The 17,143-nt window shown below is 35.6% G+C and overlaps 1 protein-coding gene across 2 annotated transcripts in view; it reads left to right on the forward strand.

The window, feature by feature from the left end:
• Positions 1-17,143, forward strand: part of IMMP2L (inner mitochondrial membrane peptidase subunit 2) — a 405,860-nt gene that overhangs the window by 301,109 nt on the left and 87,608 nt on the right. For both annotated transcript variants that reach the window (XM_085043112.1, XM_085043104.1), the window contains exon 5: positions 13,343-13,445. In XM_085043112.1, the coding sequence (XP_084899238.1) occupies positions 13,343-13,445 (103 nt within the window). The remainder of the gene's footprint in view (positions 1-13,342; positions 13,446-17,143) is intronic.

The raw sequence follows: 17,143 nt of genomic DNA on the forward strand, positions 1-17,143 counted from the left end.
TGACTTTATGGTCAGGAATATGTAGAGCTCAGTAGATGACATTAGTATGAAGTTTCTCGCTCTGGGGAGGCGGCAAGACTCCCGAAACCCCACAAAAGAGGGGTCCTTACTGCGATGCAAGCCTCCACGCAGTCCGGGCCGGTTGGAGCTGGCGCGCTGTGAGGTCGCAGGAGCGCGCAGCGTGGCATGAAGCTCAGGTGACAGAAACTCTGCAAGAAACATGGGTGAGGCGAAGGAACATACTGGACACTGTCTCCAGCTTCCCAGGGAGGTTTATTCGGGTCTTTGGGGGGGTTGCAGGGAAGGGGAAAGAGGGAGGAAAGCAGGGGAAGGACAAAGGGGCTGGGAGCCTAAAAACAGTGACGCCTGGGCAGACCCCGGCATGGGCTTATAAGGGAAGGGAAGGGAAGGGGAGAGGAATTGGCTCTGGAGAGCCAATCCTGGAAGGTCTGAGGGGAAGAAAGGCAGGGGAACACACCAATAGATTTCTGATAAGGCAGGATGCATATTTCAAAAACAGCCAATAACATACAGAGCAGGGGAACAAAGGGAAAGCCACATGGAAATCTGCAGGACCACATTGCTACATTACTAGATAATTATTATTTAAATAACCCATAAAAAAATCTCCAGAAGTATACATGCACAGAACTTCACAAACAGTTAAATGAGTGCAACATCTGTACCTGAGCAGTTGCTACAGTCAGAAACATCAGCTCTAATGTGTAAAGGAAAGCAGTTTAACCAAATAATCATGGTGGGAAGTGTTCAGGGGAATATCTGTGGTGCTAGAGAAAATGATGGGACAAAGAATCTTGCCTGTGAGGCAAAAGGATCAAAGCTTGCCAAATTGATCCTCACTGAAAATGCCCCAAATTCAGGGAAAAAGTGGAACAAGCACTTGGGGCAGGAGATATGATCAAATACAAGGCCAGTGGGAAAAAATTGGAAATTTTGGAAATGGAGCAGATACAATGCCGTGGATCAGGATGCAAGGAGGAGCAGTGAGAAGGAGCAGAAATTGCCCAAATTGTACTAATTGAATTTTTGAAATGGGAAAAGGTAGCGAAAAGGTGATACAGGAGAAGAAGGGGAGGAAGAGAATGGCTAAAAAGAAAAGGGGGGAAATTGTGCACCGAAGTGCAAACATGCAAATGCCATGGCATGAGCTGAAGTGCAGGGAAAAGGATCAAAGGTTCACTGGATGCAAACTTTGACCACATTAATTCACAGGTGTGGTTTGAGGGGGGGGAAGGTAATATTTTACAAACCAAAATGGAATTTTTGGAAAGGATTCCATGATAAAGACTCCTGAAAATTATCTATTTTTTTTTTCTTGTAAGTTTGTTTTGGAGTTATCTAAATGGTGTGTCAGAGAAGTCTGTATTAAACTGTATGTTATGTTTTACATTTTTATGTGGTTTTGCTCTGTTTTCACCTTTCTTTCATGTTTCAAGGCATTTCAGTAGTCACAATTCATACTTTGCTACACGCTGATACTGCTCAAAAATTTATTTAAAAAGTATTTGTTGGCAATTGCAGATTGTATCGTGGGTTGCTTTGACATTCCATGAATATAAATATCCTTTAGAATAAGGTTGATACCTAAACCAAAGTTGAATTTCATTCTATGTGTACAAGGGATGGGAAGCCTCAAAGGCTGAATAGTCCTGCAATGCTGTAATTTGAAAGTTGAGTCTGAAAGAGCATCACCAGTTCAAAAGTAGGTGTCTGCAGTCTGATCTACATATATTTACTCATATCTTTTAACAGAAGCCATATGAAACCTATTGTTTTTATATTTTTAAGAAAGTTTTTCAGATCAAAATCAGGCAAGTCTAAAGCCAAACCAAGCTTTTATGACACCTGCTATTGTTGCATGAGATAATGATTGGGGAAAAAATAAAGATTAACCCACTTCTTTCTGTGTTTAGTCTCTTTTTGAAATTTTAGGGAAGTTTATGATTATGTTATGTGAAATTTCATATTGATCTTAGTTTCCATTATATTTCCCAAAGTATGACCAGTGTTCCAAAGCCTTTGCTGACTGCATAAGTATTTTTCCTTACTTTTTCCTTGGTTATCTCAGATTTTTTCTCAGCAAAAAGTATAATTACTCCTAATGCAGCTTCATTACTATTATACTATAGTGTAATAATATTATTTTTAATACAGCTTTATTACTAGCAAATAACTTTTCTTACATATTTGAAATAAAACAATTTAAATATTTTTGAGTTTCAAAACTCATAATCATAACTTGTATCATAAAAATAATAACATTTATCAATACAGAGTAAATATTTTTTATTACTTATTTTAAGCTTCTCAATTGTCTTTTTGATATTGTGTTCTTTAAAAAAGAAAGTACACTTCTAAAGGAAAAGCAATAAAAGGCATTTTAAATATTTTTTCCTAACAACCGTTAATGGAAGGAGATCTGATGTTTCAGGCTTCCATTGTACAAAGAATAAAAACTCTCCCCTTCCATAAATTAAAACAAAACAAAACAAAACAAAACAAAACAAAACAAAACCTCTTGAAAACACTTATTATGTTAAGGGTTCCACATTTTGCATGTGCTGCCTAAAGCAGATTAGGAAATTTTAATACCTTTGGTTAGTACTAAGCAATAAAGAAAGCACAGCAATTAGCTCCTTTGTGAGAGGCGTGTGGCTGGGGAATTATTTCTTACAGTTGGACCCAGGCAGAGGTATTGCCAGACTCTTTTAGCAGCCACAGGTCTACAAGAATCTAGCTCAGTAACCTGTAACAGTGATGAGCAGGCAATGCTGGTGTGACCACCTCTGTCACCACTTCTTGAAAACAAGAGCATTATTGTTCATTCAGCATTTCCTTAGGAGAGAAACAGGCCAACACGGCTGTCCAAGGTAGTAGATGCCATGATTTTCCCCTCTGGGATACAAAGAATTTTAAACAAAATTTTTCTCCCCTCTCCTCCTGTACACCTTTTCTTCCTCCTCTCACAGAGCATCTTTGTTGGAAGACTGGTGTGGGCAGCAACCTCCACTCTGAGGCTGAGTAAATACACAGGATAGGTAACCAAAGGTCAGCCTGCAGCCTCTCCCTTGTCAGTTTCTGTCATAAAAGAAATGCCAGAAGAACTGCTAAGGGAGAGGATTTGGGTGAGTAGAAAAAGTGAGTTCAAAGGTGAAGAATTTAATAGAGAGATGTGTTTAATAATTGCAGATTCTGCAGGCTAGAATTTTGCTGCTGAGTCCAATTTTAAATTCCACAATTTATAATCTAGAAAAAAGTTTGATCATCTCTTTTCTTAGGCTGGCATAAGCATTACTGAGAGGAAAATTTCTACATATGTTGAAGAAAGAGAGAAAAAGGAAACCATTATGTATCAGGTGAAATTTTCATCTTAATAGTACCATAAATCTTACCTTTTGAAGTTCACTTCAAAACCATTGTCTTCAACGCCTTCAAACTAAAATGTTCCCAGTTAATTCAATATTAATAAAAAGAGGGTGCAAGGTGCAGGAATTAATATTTTTGATAGCAGTACCTCTTTGTTCTGTATTTATCCTCCCATTCCTACAGGTATAAAATTTCCAATTTGACAGTGATGTCAGGGTTTGGTAATTCACTTAGATGACCTAGAATACCTAGTAAGTTTTTACCTTGGTAAAATGATGAAGCTAATGATAATGAATCTAAAAAATGGTTCCAATCTAATATATTATATAATAGGATACTGTTAATATTTGTTAATGATATTAGCAAAAACCTGTCATGTTAATTATCAATATAATCTAGTAGAGAAATGTGAGAAGGTAATGAAATTATACATTAATTGGCTAATGGGACTTTTATCAAAAGAAACAAAGTGAATAATTTTCATAATCTTAACTTGAAAGGGCACAGTGTTGGCAGTTGGAATCAGACAGATTCGCAAGTGAAAGATATGTAGAGAAAAATTAGATATTGTATGTTTTCTTTCTCCCAGACTGGTAAGCTGGTTATCTATATAATGAAAGTGATGCAACCAATACATTGTTCTGTTTTTCAACACAAAATTACTGTTTCGTATTTGTTGCAAATTTTATCCTGAAAAGAATTATGGTTCTTCTAATTAAGAGAATGTGGTGAGCAAAGAATGAAGTAGTTTCAGTATCCCAAATTGGAGTGACAGATTTGTGTAAAATTGCATAGTAGTTTCTATTCACATACATACAGTATGTGCAGTCATCTTTAGATAGTATCCACTGTTGAATAAATTGAAAAATATATTTTGATTTTAAATATAAAATTTTATAATACTCATTTTAAAAAATAATGCTCTCAATATAGTGAGAGGTAGTAATGTAAGTTATAGATGGACCTTGAAAGGAATATGGTCCTTGAACAGATTTTCCACAATATCACCTTGGCAGTATTTTGCTTTAGGTTTAATCAGTCTGGATAAAACTCCAAACAGACAAAACAAGGCTCATAAACAACTAATGAACCAACAACAACAAAACAACTCCTGAAAAAACCAACAAACAAAAAACCCCAAGCCCAACCTGGATTCTGGACTTATCTCTGTTATTTCAAAAAGAGGTTTGCAGAAGTCATCCATTGTTTTATTAAAATTCACCAAAGTAGTATTTTCCTGAATGAGTTGAGGAGAGCTGCTGTGAAAAGGATCATAAAAGGAGAATGCAGTTAGTGCTACAACAGATGAAACACATGCAGGGCAAAGAAAGCAGCACACAGTATAAAGGGTATAGGATAGAAGGCTCAAGAACAAATCAATATGCAGATGTTATAAGGAAAAAGTGATAAAGTCATCTCTGTTGAGATGGAAAAGGAAGAGAGGGAAGCTACTGTTAGTAGGTCTTTCTTAGAAGTGGGAGCAAAATTAATTCTGCATTTCAGGGACAAGCAATATTAAATGCTTCATGTAGCCACGTGCCTCCTGACTATGTAAGCAAACCTCTCAGGAGCAGAGGAAGATTCCTGACTCTAATGTGCATGGTGATCTGCTGTGGCCTTTTACAGTTTCTGAAGGAAGGAAGTATGAGTTGAAAAAAATACAGAAAGACAATGTAAAGCTGGAAATGGCAATCATAAAAAGTGACTGCAAATGGATGAAATTTTACCTAAGGAGAAATTATTTACTTAAAATCCAGATCCCCTGGTATTGCTGGTTAGTACTGCCACTACAACTCTACAGTTCACAAGACATAGAAAAGAACTTCTGACAGCTGTAGCTCTTTTGAATCAATTCACAGAGTTCTTCCCAGCACCAGCATAACAGACCTTTGTGACACAAGTACCAACATACTGGTAAAAGTATCAAGAGGGGCAAAACCTTGGCCCTAGATATACACTATATCTTTAAAGCACAGGAAAACAAATTCTTAAATGCTATCAACTCATATCATTATATCATCCAAGATCAAATTTAATTATAGCTTTGGGAAACATTCTTAGTGAATTGCAGAAATCACGAAAATCTTCTCCAGAAAGAAATATATGAAGGTAAAGACCATTGATTTTATCATATATATTGATCATACAGAACAGCAGCAGCTTCATAGCTGCTTCCTCATTAAAAAGCTTAATAATATTTTGAGGATATTTTAAAAATTCTGGAAAGAAAGGAAGAAAGAAACAACAGAAAAATTAATTACATTGACATATGCCTTGAACATAAACTCAGGCAATTATCTGGGAAATTATGGGATATTAAGGGAGTTAGAGACAATGATTGCTGCTTCTAAGTTTGTGGTACGTTATGGTCAAGTACATCAGGATTCAGAGGTATGATTGGCATCCTTTGCTGGGAAATTGATCTATCAAGGATACTTTTGCTCATAGCAATGATACCATAAATTTTGTGAATCTCACAAGCAATGATCTCACATGTTTTCTCTCATGTAATTATTTCTAGTTTCTTTTTTGTTACAGTGTCCTGTCTGATACAAAATGGGATGTTAAAAAGGGAATGTCAGGCTTGAAATGAGTCTAATCTCTCTAGTAGATGAACTGGATTAATTTTTGTCCTTTAAATCGTATAATCATATTAGATAAATATGCACAAATCCAGTAATTTTCCTGAATGTGTGCCTTAAAAGTTGTTAACTGCATTATGAAGGTGTTGGTGAAGCAAGTAATGGCTAAATAACTAAATTTTTTTTAGAATGACATGCTTTGTGAGAAATTATCTAATTAATGAACCAGAGCTACAGACATCTCCTGTACTTTCCATATGAGATTTCTACTTATCTGTAACACTGCTGAGTCACAGGAACCTGCTTTGGTGTACTTTGGTAGGAATGCGTTAGCTGGGAAAAAAGAGATAGCATTTGTAGTTCATCATCTTGCTTGCTTTAACTGCTTTGCTTATTTATTAAAAAGGGGGTGTTTTTGTAATTATAATTCTGTTCCAAATGAGGAAACCAGAAAATTAGTATTCATTTTTCCTGAGATTTCAGAATATTTAATGGCAAAAGGTAAAACCGAGTTTATACAATCAAAAATTTGTGCAATTACAGGCAGAGGGAATTACTGCCTCCATAATGGCAATTCCCAGTCTCACTGAATCGGAGTCTTTTGTTTCAGATTCTGTAATTTCTGTCATTTAGGTGTGTCTTCCTTTGGAGGTTCCCTTCTCCATATATCGGGTCTGGCAGTGCATATGAAGCAATACTCAAAGCATTAGGGCTCCTCCAGCACTTTCCAGGTTCTGAGTTCAGATGCATTTTTTAAAGTCAGACCTCTCAATAACTGATGGATCAGCAGCTTATAAGGAAAACAGATTTCAGCTCTGAGGCAAAAGTTAATAGCTGCATACAACTGAAGAGTATTCCCTAACCTATTTGCTTACTGTCACGCATAGTCTGTAGCTGGCTTTCAGAAAAAAACCTATTTAGTTGCTTCATATATATAACCCTGCCTTTATGTCTTTATGTACGTGTAAGGGGAAAGTTAAAGTAGAAAGGCACAGATGGCTGTATGTGCGTGTGTTGGAAGTGAAAAAGGAGATTCCTTAGGAGCTGGAAGGTGTTTAGTGTCATGTGTAAGATTCCCTGCAGTGATACTAATAAAACTTACCTGTTATACTGCAGTAAGGTTCATGGTTTGGGGTCTGGGTGTCACGTGAAATTGAACATCTTAGTATTTGTTCATTCTGTGAATTTGATTAAGGTGGATGTATGTGGAAAAACTTCCACATTGTGTTTTGTTGGATGCCAGGTCCCCACCAAAGCTGCTTATCACTCTCCTCCTCAGCTGGACATGAGAGAAAAAACAGAACAAAAGGCGTGTGGGTGGGGATAAGGATAAGCAGAGGTCACTCATCTGTTACTGTCCTGGGAAAAATGGACTCAGCTTGGGAAAATTAGTATATTTTATTACCAAGAAAATCAGGGCAGGATAATGAGAAATAAACTCAAATCTTTAAAACACGTTCTCCCCACCCCTCCCTTCTCCCTTGGCTCCAGTTTTGAATTTTTCTCCCTCTTTCCCTCCAGTGCGGCAGGGGAACATGGAATGGGGCTTGTGATCAATTGATCACATCTCTGCTGCTCCTTCCCCCTCAGGGAGAGGATTCCTCACACTCTTCTCCTGCTTGATCTTGGTGTTCCTCTGCTGGGAGTCTCCAACGTGAACTTCTCCAACATGACCCTTCTCACACTCTGCAGTTCTTCATGAATCCCAGCACAGGTCCCTTCCATTCTGTGAAGTTCTTCAGGAACAGATTGCTCTAGTGTGGGTCCTCTGTGGGGTAACAAGTCCTGCAAGAAAACTTACTTCTTCATGGACTACTCTTCATGTGACCACACGTCCTGTCAGGAGCCTGCTCCAGAGTGGGCTTCCCATGGGGTCACAGCCTTCTTCAGGCATTTACTTGCTCCCATGTGGGGTCCTCTACAGGCTGCAGGTGGATCTCTGCTCCATGATGGACCTCCATGGGCTGCAGCAGCACAGCCTGACTCCCCAGGGTCTGCATCATGGGCTGCATGGGAATCTCTGCTCTGGCACCTGGAGTACCTCCTCCTCCTCCTTCTTCACTGACCCTGGTGTGGGCAGAGCTGTTACATATATATCACTCTTGGTTGAAATTGCCATTGTACAGCAGCTTTTCCCCTTCTTAACTCTGCTATCCCACAGGCCCTATCACTATTGCTGATGGGCTTGGCCATGGCCAGCAGCAGATCCAGCTTGGAGCTGACTGGCATTGGCCTTTTTGGACATGGGGGAAGCTTGTGACAGCTTCTCACAGAGCCACACATGTAGACCTCATGCTACCAAAACCTGGCCATGCAAACCCAGTGAACATGTACAGCAATTCATGTTGCTTGGAGGAAGTTGTTCCTAAATATGAGACTACTTATTTTACAAAAGAGTTTGTACTTTTTTAAAATCTCTCTGAAAACAGGACATTATCTACCGTGTCTGTTCCCTGATGACACCCAAAGATATGCAGATTGCTGAGACCTTTGGATTTCTCAAGGTCAAATCAAACTGAAGGCAATCGTTCCTCATCCAGCTTAGCTGAGCCAAGTTGCTTGCTTTGGCACTGCTACTGCATCCTAAAAAAGCAGATTTTTCTTGCTTGTGGGCAGGTGGTTAGAATACCATATAGAGCTCATTTTTGACTGTCAAGATTGAAATTATTTCTCAGCCAAGGATAGCTATAAGTACATCTGTTAGCTATTAAATTGTGGAGAAAAAAAAAAAACAAAAAACTTTGCAAAGGTTCAAAATGTACCTCATATGTAAGAAAAAAGTAAATCAGAATTTCAGACCAACTTCTGTAAAAATGTCTAAAAAGATAAATGCAATTCCATTATATTCTGAACAAGAAAATTACTGCAACTTTGGTAGACCCTGTTCTTAAGCCAATGAGAGTTCATTTACAGTCTGAGCAACAGAAGCGTAGATGATTATTACTAATGTGTCAAAGACTTCAGTAAAACCTGAATTATTTTTTTGCTCACACCTGCATGGTTTTTAACAGATGCTTGGATTCTATGTATCAAAATCTGTGTAATTTAATGTCTGTGCCTGTACTATTGTTAAAGCAGACAGTTTAAATGGGAAGAATAAGAGGTGTTAAACAGTTTTTATTTTTTCCTAAAATATAGTAAATTTAAGAAAGTGAAAGCCTACTCTTCATTAGTAGAGGCTTTATGAAGTTTAAGGGATTGTTAAGTAATTATAACTCAAGCTAATGAGCTAGATATGAAATTAACAAATAATAAGTTAATTACTTACAGCAATTATTCTCTTAAGAATTCATTCAAATACCTTCTAAATTTAATTAAAAACTTAATGTGTGAGAGCTAACAGAGGTCATGGTTACAGTCAGTCAGAAATGAGTCTAAATACTCTCAACTAAGAAAGAAAAATAGAAGTTTACATTGGTGTCAAAATATATGTTACATTATTGACTGCAATTTCTTTGTAGCAAAGTCCTCTCTCAAGGAATTGATTGTAAAATTGATTGTAAAATTCCTGATGAGGTTATTGTGCTTTAAGTTGATGTTTTCCCTGAGAATTTTAGGTTTTGCAGCCATTGTTGTAGAGTGCTAAAAGCATTCCAAAGTATTTTTTCACTTTTTATTGTATTAATTTTTCCCCATTGATCATTTGACTTAAAACTGTTACTCATTTACTTAGTTCTAAATCCCCAAATTTGATGGCAGTAGTCTGCAAGGCTATCCTTAAGAAAAAGGGTGGAGTCAACACTTCTTTTGAGAAATTATGCTTGTGTTACTAATTTTGCCTCGTAGGATTGCACAAGAAGATAGACAATAGTTACATTTCAGTATGTCCAGCTAAAATGTTTCGCTAGTGAAACAAATAGATGGCCAATTGTACATTTAGATCAGGAGCCATATTGCCAATGAAACATACACACATGGTCTCTTCCTTGCGCTTTAGGCCAAAGATTAAAATTTCCACAGGATTCATGGAAGAGAGGAGCAATGACTAATTCTGATTATGAATCAATTCAGGCTCGCTTCTTAGGAAAGAAAACCAGGTTTGTGGGTTTTGCTTTTCAAAAATATTGACATGGTCTTTGCAACAGTATTTAAAAGTAACCTACTGTTATGAACCAAACATGGCTTTCTAAAGGCTCTAGTCTGGTTTGCCTGCAAGAATAGTTTATTGATCTACTGTGGAGTAATTCAACAGTGAAATTATTCTGAAAATTAAAACCAGTATGAAGAAACAGATGATCCAGTTCACTGTAAGATGAGCCTTTGCTGAGGTTTGTTATCAATTCATGCAGTGAAAATCTCAAGTAAAACTTTGTTTTCAAATTTTAGAGTATTCCACAGGACATTATTTGCAATAGTATTGCTAGAGAGGATAAAAAGCCCCCAGAGAACTGTCCTATGCAAATACTACAGACATTTTGAAGGAATTGTTTTAGGAAAATAGATTTTCTTACCTCTCTTCTGTTCACAAGTATGCAGGTACTTATTTTTTACAATAGATTTTTTTTTATTTTTTATTTCTATTGAGCCTACAGGGAAAAAGATCTGATGATTTATATAACCCATACATGAAATGGCAGAAGATTTTACATTTAACTGCTGAGTTTAAGGGATTTATCCATGAGGTATCACTCCTGTCTACTGAAATAGATAATTATAACTTCTGCTTTTGTTTCTTTTCCATTTCTTTTTTCTCCCCTATTCCCTTTACATATTTATTAACATCATAAATTTTAGTTCTTTTTTTTCCTGTAAGTAAAAACTACTGTAAGTAAAACCTACTTGTTTACAATAATCTGCTTTTTTCAATATGAGAATTTATATATAATTCCTCTTTAATCACTACAAGACTTTATTTTTGCATAATTTTAGAAAATATTCTGCTTTATGATGCTTATTTCAAGAGTAGAAAAGAAAAACATATTTAGTATGTTTTAGAAATAATGTAAGGAACCAATTATAATTACTGCAGTCTGTAATCTTTTTCTTTTTGCCTTAGGTCTTAAAGAATACACCATATACCTGTTCTAAACCCTTAGATTTTCACATTGAAAAAGGTCTTGAAAACCTTTGCAAGACCTATCCATGCAGACCATTTTTTCTCTAATTTTGTTTCTAAGTACTTATTACAAAACCTTTTTTTTTCCTTCCGCTTAGTGATTTCTTAATCATAATAAAGGAGAGTATTTGAGGATAAGGGATTGTGTCTAGTCTGAAATGGAGTCACTGACTGGCATTTGCCATATAATTTTCCTGACATTTATGAGGTAAACATGTCAGCAGAATTAACTTTCAAATCCTTTCACCTTTCTGAGAGAAATTCAATCTCGTGCATGAAGTCTGTAAGAATACAAAATTTTATCACAATATACTCTTATGTATTCAAGAGGATGAATAGAAGAGAAAATTAAATATTTTTTGAGCTATTGTTTGTCTTTATCACTGATGGCAGATAGGCGTTTAATAATTTTCAGAAGTCAAATTTTAATCAAACAGCAGAATTAATGGGCAACTCTCAACCTATACTTTATAACATTTTAACAGTAAAAATTATGATAATTTATAAAAGAAACTATCAATAAGACAAAACATTATGAAATCACAAAACATAAACAATTTTATTGTCCAAACTGTATGCCGTATTTCTTAGGAAAAAAAGGGATATGCATAGTAATTAATTGCTTTTTTAGCATAATTGAATTATTATAGCGTACTCTTTGTGTTTAGGAAATCATATATTTACCAACTAGGACAGTTATACATTTTTGTTTTGAATGGTTTAGGAATTTAGTCTTGAGTAATGTGTAATACAAACTGTTCTAGAAAAAATGAAGATTAGTCTTTTTCTTTTCTGCAAATAGGGTATTATTTTTTCAGCTTCCAGTAAAAGTACATGTAGAAATGCCATTAGAATATAGTACTGGCATGTTTGTCCTTTTACGTGCTAGAAAAAAGCTGTTTGAAAAAGCATTGGTCAGATTTTGTGACTTGCAAATTAATTAATTATTATCTTTATTTTACTAATATAGTCAAATAAAGTTAATAAAATGCACTTTGAGGATTCCTTATTCATCTAATATTTCATGGCCTCCAGGTTATTGATTAGCTTGTCCTTTTAACATACTCACTCTCTTCCCCAAGCAAAACAAACCTTCCAAAACCCAGTTTTTTTTCATTTTGACTGGTGAATATCTCTGATTAGTGCTGTTGCACAGTTCAGCTGAATCTCCTGGTGAAGGTGATTTTCTCTCTCCATTTGATTTCTTCTTTAGTTTTAGAGCTCCTACTGCCTTCTGCTCTGAGGGCATATCTTCCAGACAGCAAAAAGCAATGAGCAGCTGGAGGCAACAAGCTAGATCAAAAGTGTGTTTCTGTCTATGGACAGACTTGTTTACTCAAAACTAAATAAGAGGTATCACAATTCATAATCCCATCTGTAAATGCTTCATCGTGGTAATAATTCATTGTGCATGACAATTGCTGGCTGGGGTTAAAGCATGACAACTTGTCTGCATGAATGATTGCAGAATAACAGGTCCCATCTGAAAGAAAGCAAAAGTGCGCACTAGAAGGCAGACTGGCATTATGAAAATGACAGCTACTTGGGGAACTAAATACAGGAATTTTGCATACTCTGCACCTAAGCTTTAGTACTAATCTGTAGTTTGTAATTTTGTGATATTGGGGCATGCTGTGGCAGTATGATATTCTGTAGAGGATGGCATCAATGTCAATTTTTTCATCACTTGGCCTTCTCTTAGAGGTTTATTTTAAGTTTATCCTATTTAGCTTGTTACAGCTGAACAAATCCTACCCACAGGACAGAATCATTGCAGGAATCTAGGCTCTGAATCTGAGGCCAGTTCAGATACACCAGCATATTTTTGATGAAGAAAAACAGTCTTAAACACTGTCTTTATGCAACTGCAACATATATATGTTCACTGATATTTACCTGAGATAAAATCTGATAGTTCAAAATTTTGTTAGTACAGAGATGGAGTTAATAATCCCTTAATTATATTTAACTGAAAAGTCTCTTCTTCCTTTGTTGTGATGTGATTTCTGATAAAACAATTTAGTAAACAAGCCCTGATAGTGCAACTAGCTCATAATAAGTTTTTATGTATTTTGACTTGAGTAACACTCTTGAAGTCCAAAGGACTTTAGTCTGAGCATTTTTAAGCAGGTGTTGAGTTGTATACAAGGTCAAATTCCAAACCTATAAATATGTGAGTTTTCCTAACAAAATATTGTTGGTTTTGTGGTTTTTGTTTTGTTCTGGTTTGGTTTGGCTGGTTCATTTGTTTTATTTTGTTTGGGTCTTTTTGTTTTTTTAAATCTTTTTAACTAACCATTTTTTCAATTCTGCTTAGGACCATTGGATACAAAAAGAAGTATGTGAAAGTTCCTCATGGTCATATTTGGGTGGAAGGGGATCACCATGGACACAGCTTTGACAGTAATGCTTTTGGTCCCGTAAGTCAGTTCTCTGTATGTCACACTTTGCATCTGAAAAACTGTGCCTATGTGAAACACAGCAAGTATTAATTGATTGCGATTGTAGTTATTTTATTTTTGTGAGACTTATTAGACTTCATAAAATATCTTGGTCAACGGATATTGAGTTTTTTCTTAGCTATTATAAAAAGAATAGACTTCTTTCCATTCCCCACATGGAAGAAGATGTGGTAGAGATGTTAAATTTGGAGGGATGTACTGGAATAGTAGCCAGAGGGTGAGCCAGCTCCCTGTAGCTGACAGATGCTCCCTGAGGACATTTTGCCAGCTGATGTAATTTGGAATGGTTCCCTCCTGGGAACTTGGTCTTGCTTTAGTGCCAGTGCTGGGATAAAGAATTGGGAAACTGTAACTGTGCTTAACGTGTGTTAACTGGTAAAATGGTCTGTGGACAATAGTAGAGATATTTAAAAACTCTTCCAAAAGTAAACACTTAAATTTTCTTTGCATGGGATCATTTTCAACATGAATGAAAAGAAAATGTAGCTTGTAAAATCTGTTTCTTTACTGGAAAAAGTGTCTGTCCTTTCATCAGGAAGACAGTAATTCTTTCTCTGAACTCTAGTTTGGGTTTGGTTTTGGCTTTGTTACTCTTTGTAGAGATTCTTGTTTTGTTTTAACTTAATCCAGCATGCAGGAAATAGTTGCATAAGCTATGTATCCTGCTGAGAAAATGCAAACTTATTTAGCCCTATTCGACATGCAGGATTTTTCTCTCTTTTTAAGAGAGAATATTCCTCTAATGTTATTAAAAACCCCACTGGTTGTCACAAGGGTTTTCGAATTTTTGTACCCTTATGAATTTCACATCTATTTCATACAGAAGTCATCCCACTGACTAATTGAATTAATGACAAGGACCTTATGAGTTTATCTGGCTTCTTGAAGTTTAGCCCAATTATTAAAGTGAAATAATTTGTTCCCGGGAAAAAAGCACAAAATAGGCCTACTGTCTGATTTGGAATATATAATGGTGAAGCCTCTCTTTTAGCTTGTCTCACTTTTTTTGTGCTTGTATTTCTTGCTGTTTTTCATCATTATTTTCCTTCTACTATCTTCTAAGATTTCTAACATCTAGTTTTAGAGGTAGTTTCCTGCAGGATCTAATTCAGTCTATCCTGTGCAGGTGTCTCTATCCTCCCTTAGTAAGCTTTTCTCTGTCACTCTCTGTTCCTAACATAAATCTTAGTCATAAAGCCACTAATCTTCTTTTTCACTTACAAATATATTGCCAGTATAGACTCAGAGCATAAAGAACCTTTAGCAGCTGGGTATTGGTTTCAGATTTACAGCAGCTCACACAGGAATTTGTACAAGGTAAAATCCTCAAGGTAGGCACCATGCAGCTCTCATGCAAGATAGAATGTTGGGGTAAATCTAAATAGTCTCAGATTTTTTTTTTCTCAATTCACTGATGTTTATAAACATTAGTAAATTCCCTTCACTGGGCTTTGACCTCACATTAATCATCAATTGTTAGCTAACAGATAGTATGTCACTTTTCTTATAGCAATGGCACTTTTGAGAGCTAGCAGAACAAGTTTTGCCAGTGAATTCTTTATCTATCTTCAGGAAAAATGACCTTTGTATTGCTTTGATGAATACATTATGGGCAAGTCAGCTGTAAATAGGTATTTTCCTCTCAAATTAAATTAGAACAGCAATCCCTGAATGCAGGCAGAAGGGGCAGAAGAGATCACAGGGCTTGAAACTAGCTTCAGAATAATATAGTATATTATTCTGTAGAAGAAAATGGAAAGTGTATTTAGAAGGACACACTGTACTCCAGGTTCTTTTCATCCTACACATGTATGATTTTCGGTTACTGGGACATTTTCTACTCCTCTACTTTACTCTGGATATTATTTGCACAAGTGAATTAAAATATTAAAATCACTCTTTCAAGCCATTCAGAAAGTATGTTCTTTTTAAAACATTTTTCTGTCATAAGACTGCAGTAGTCATAAGGAGCAGAGAGCACAATGGTAAGGCATGGACATGTTTTTCTGACTTTGTTATTATATAGGTCACTGAAGACATTAGGTTAAGCGTTATGTGTGTCACAGTTCTGACTTTAAAAATTATATCTTTTCTTTGATCCAAAGATGCAGTAGAAGTAGTAGGGAGTTTAAGGGGATTACGTTCTAGGCTACCATTTATTCTATTTTCATGTGATTATATGGTAGAAAGACATTTATAGTGTAGATAGACTCAGTTATGTTTTGTAGATGAGCTTAATGAGTTACATGGGGCATAAAAGGAAATTATGGAAAAACAGATTGAGAACAGATGTTAGAATAATTTTTTCTGTCGGAGAATAACAATATGTGTAATGGCCTAATGGGTGAGGTTGATAAAGCAAAACCCTGATACCAATTAACTTCTAAATTAGATGCACCTTTGGAGAGATATGAATTTCTAAACTGTAAAACTTTGCCTAATTAAATTGTGTTTACTTAGTTCATAAAAATGTAATAAAATAAATAATATCTTGTTACTGGATGGTTTTATAGGACTAAAATTCATTTTTATAAACATATATATTCCTGAAGTGTGTAAATAAAATGAAGATGTTTTAACTAAGATTTGTAAAGGTTTACTATTTCCTTTCTGCTTTATTGTGTCTTTGGATGAAATTACTACCTTAACTGATATTACAAGAATACAAGGTTATCTATGGTTAGTGCTGAATTAGAAATGCTATTAACTCTCTATATGTTCTATTACTTTTCCAAAATATGGGGCTAAATTAATTAGTTCATAGCTATTGTACATTGACTTTTAAAAAAATGCCTTGTATAATACTGACTGGGAGGTGATAGATAACACTATTGCTTTGATACTGATGTGTTTCAGGTTTGGAAATCCGTCAGCCATTCATAATAGTGAAAATAGCTGTTTTGAATAGAAGCCAATAAGCTGTTGCTGTATCTAAATTCTGAATGAAGTCAAGCTTTCATGATATCAGCTTAGCATTCCTTATTTGGCATACTACAGGAATGTGACAGTGAGTAGCTTATACAAAGATAGCACATTATTAGAGTTCCTTTTTTTGTTTTCAGTTCTAGTAATTTTCCTATTTGGTGGGCCTTTTTACTATGGGTTGTAGTTCAACAGCATAGGAGATATAAAAGTAATGTTCCTTCCTGGTAATGCTTCTGCTTTCTTTGATCAGAAATGCAGGAGATATTACAAAGAATAGATGAAGCATTAGATTCCTCTGCTGCTTCAAATTTCTTAAAAATTTTAAAGGGTTAACTTTATGTCAGATCAGGTGTTATATTTGCTTGCATAGTCAGGATAACGTCAGCATAAAAGCAAAGTGACAATTTATGTTCTGTGACCAATATTCTAGCTAAATCAAGGGAAAAGTCATTATAAACTGTATTTGGCTTAGATTAAATGTTTAGAGCTGGCATCCAGCAGTGCAGAGATGGTTATGCAACCGATATGTGAGGGTATCTAAGAAACAGTTATTAATAAGTGCATACAATAACTGATATATTCCTGGATGTACACATGTGCAGTGAGAAGCTCTCTAATAATTTTAAATAGTAACACAGGAAAATTTTATTTTATGGAGATAATATAATTATTATAATGCTCTTATATATATGTTTCCAAATGCCTCCAAGTTGGGGATATAAAAGAGCTTT

The sequence above is a fragment of the Lichenostomus cassidix genome, chromosome 1Aa (genome assembly GCF_008360975.1).
Source record: "Lichenostomus cassidix isolate B80296 chromosome 1Aa, HeHo_3.0, whole genome shotgun sequence".
Taxonomy (NCBI): domain Eukaryota; kingdom Metazoa; phylum Chordata; class Aves; order Passeriformes; family Meliphagidae; genus Lichenostomus; species Lichenostomus cassidix.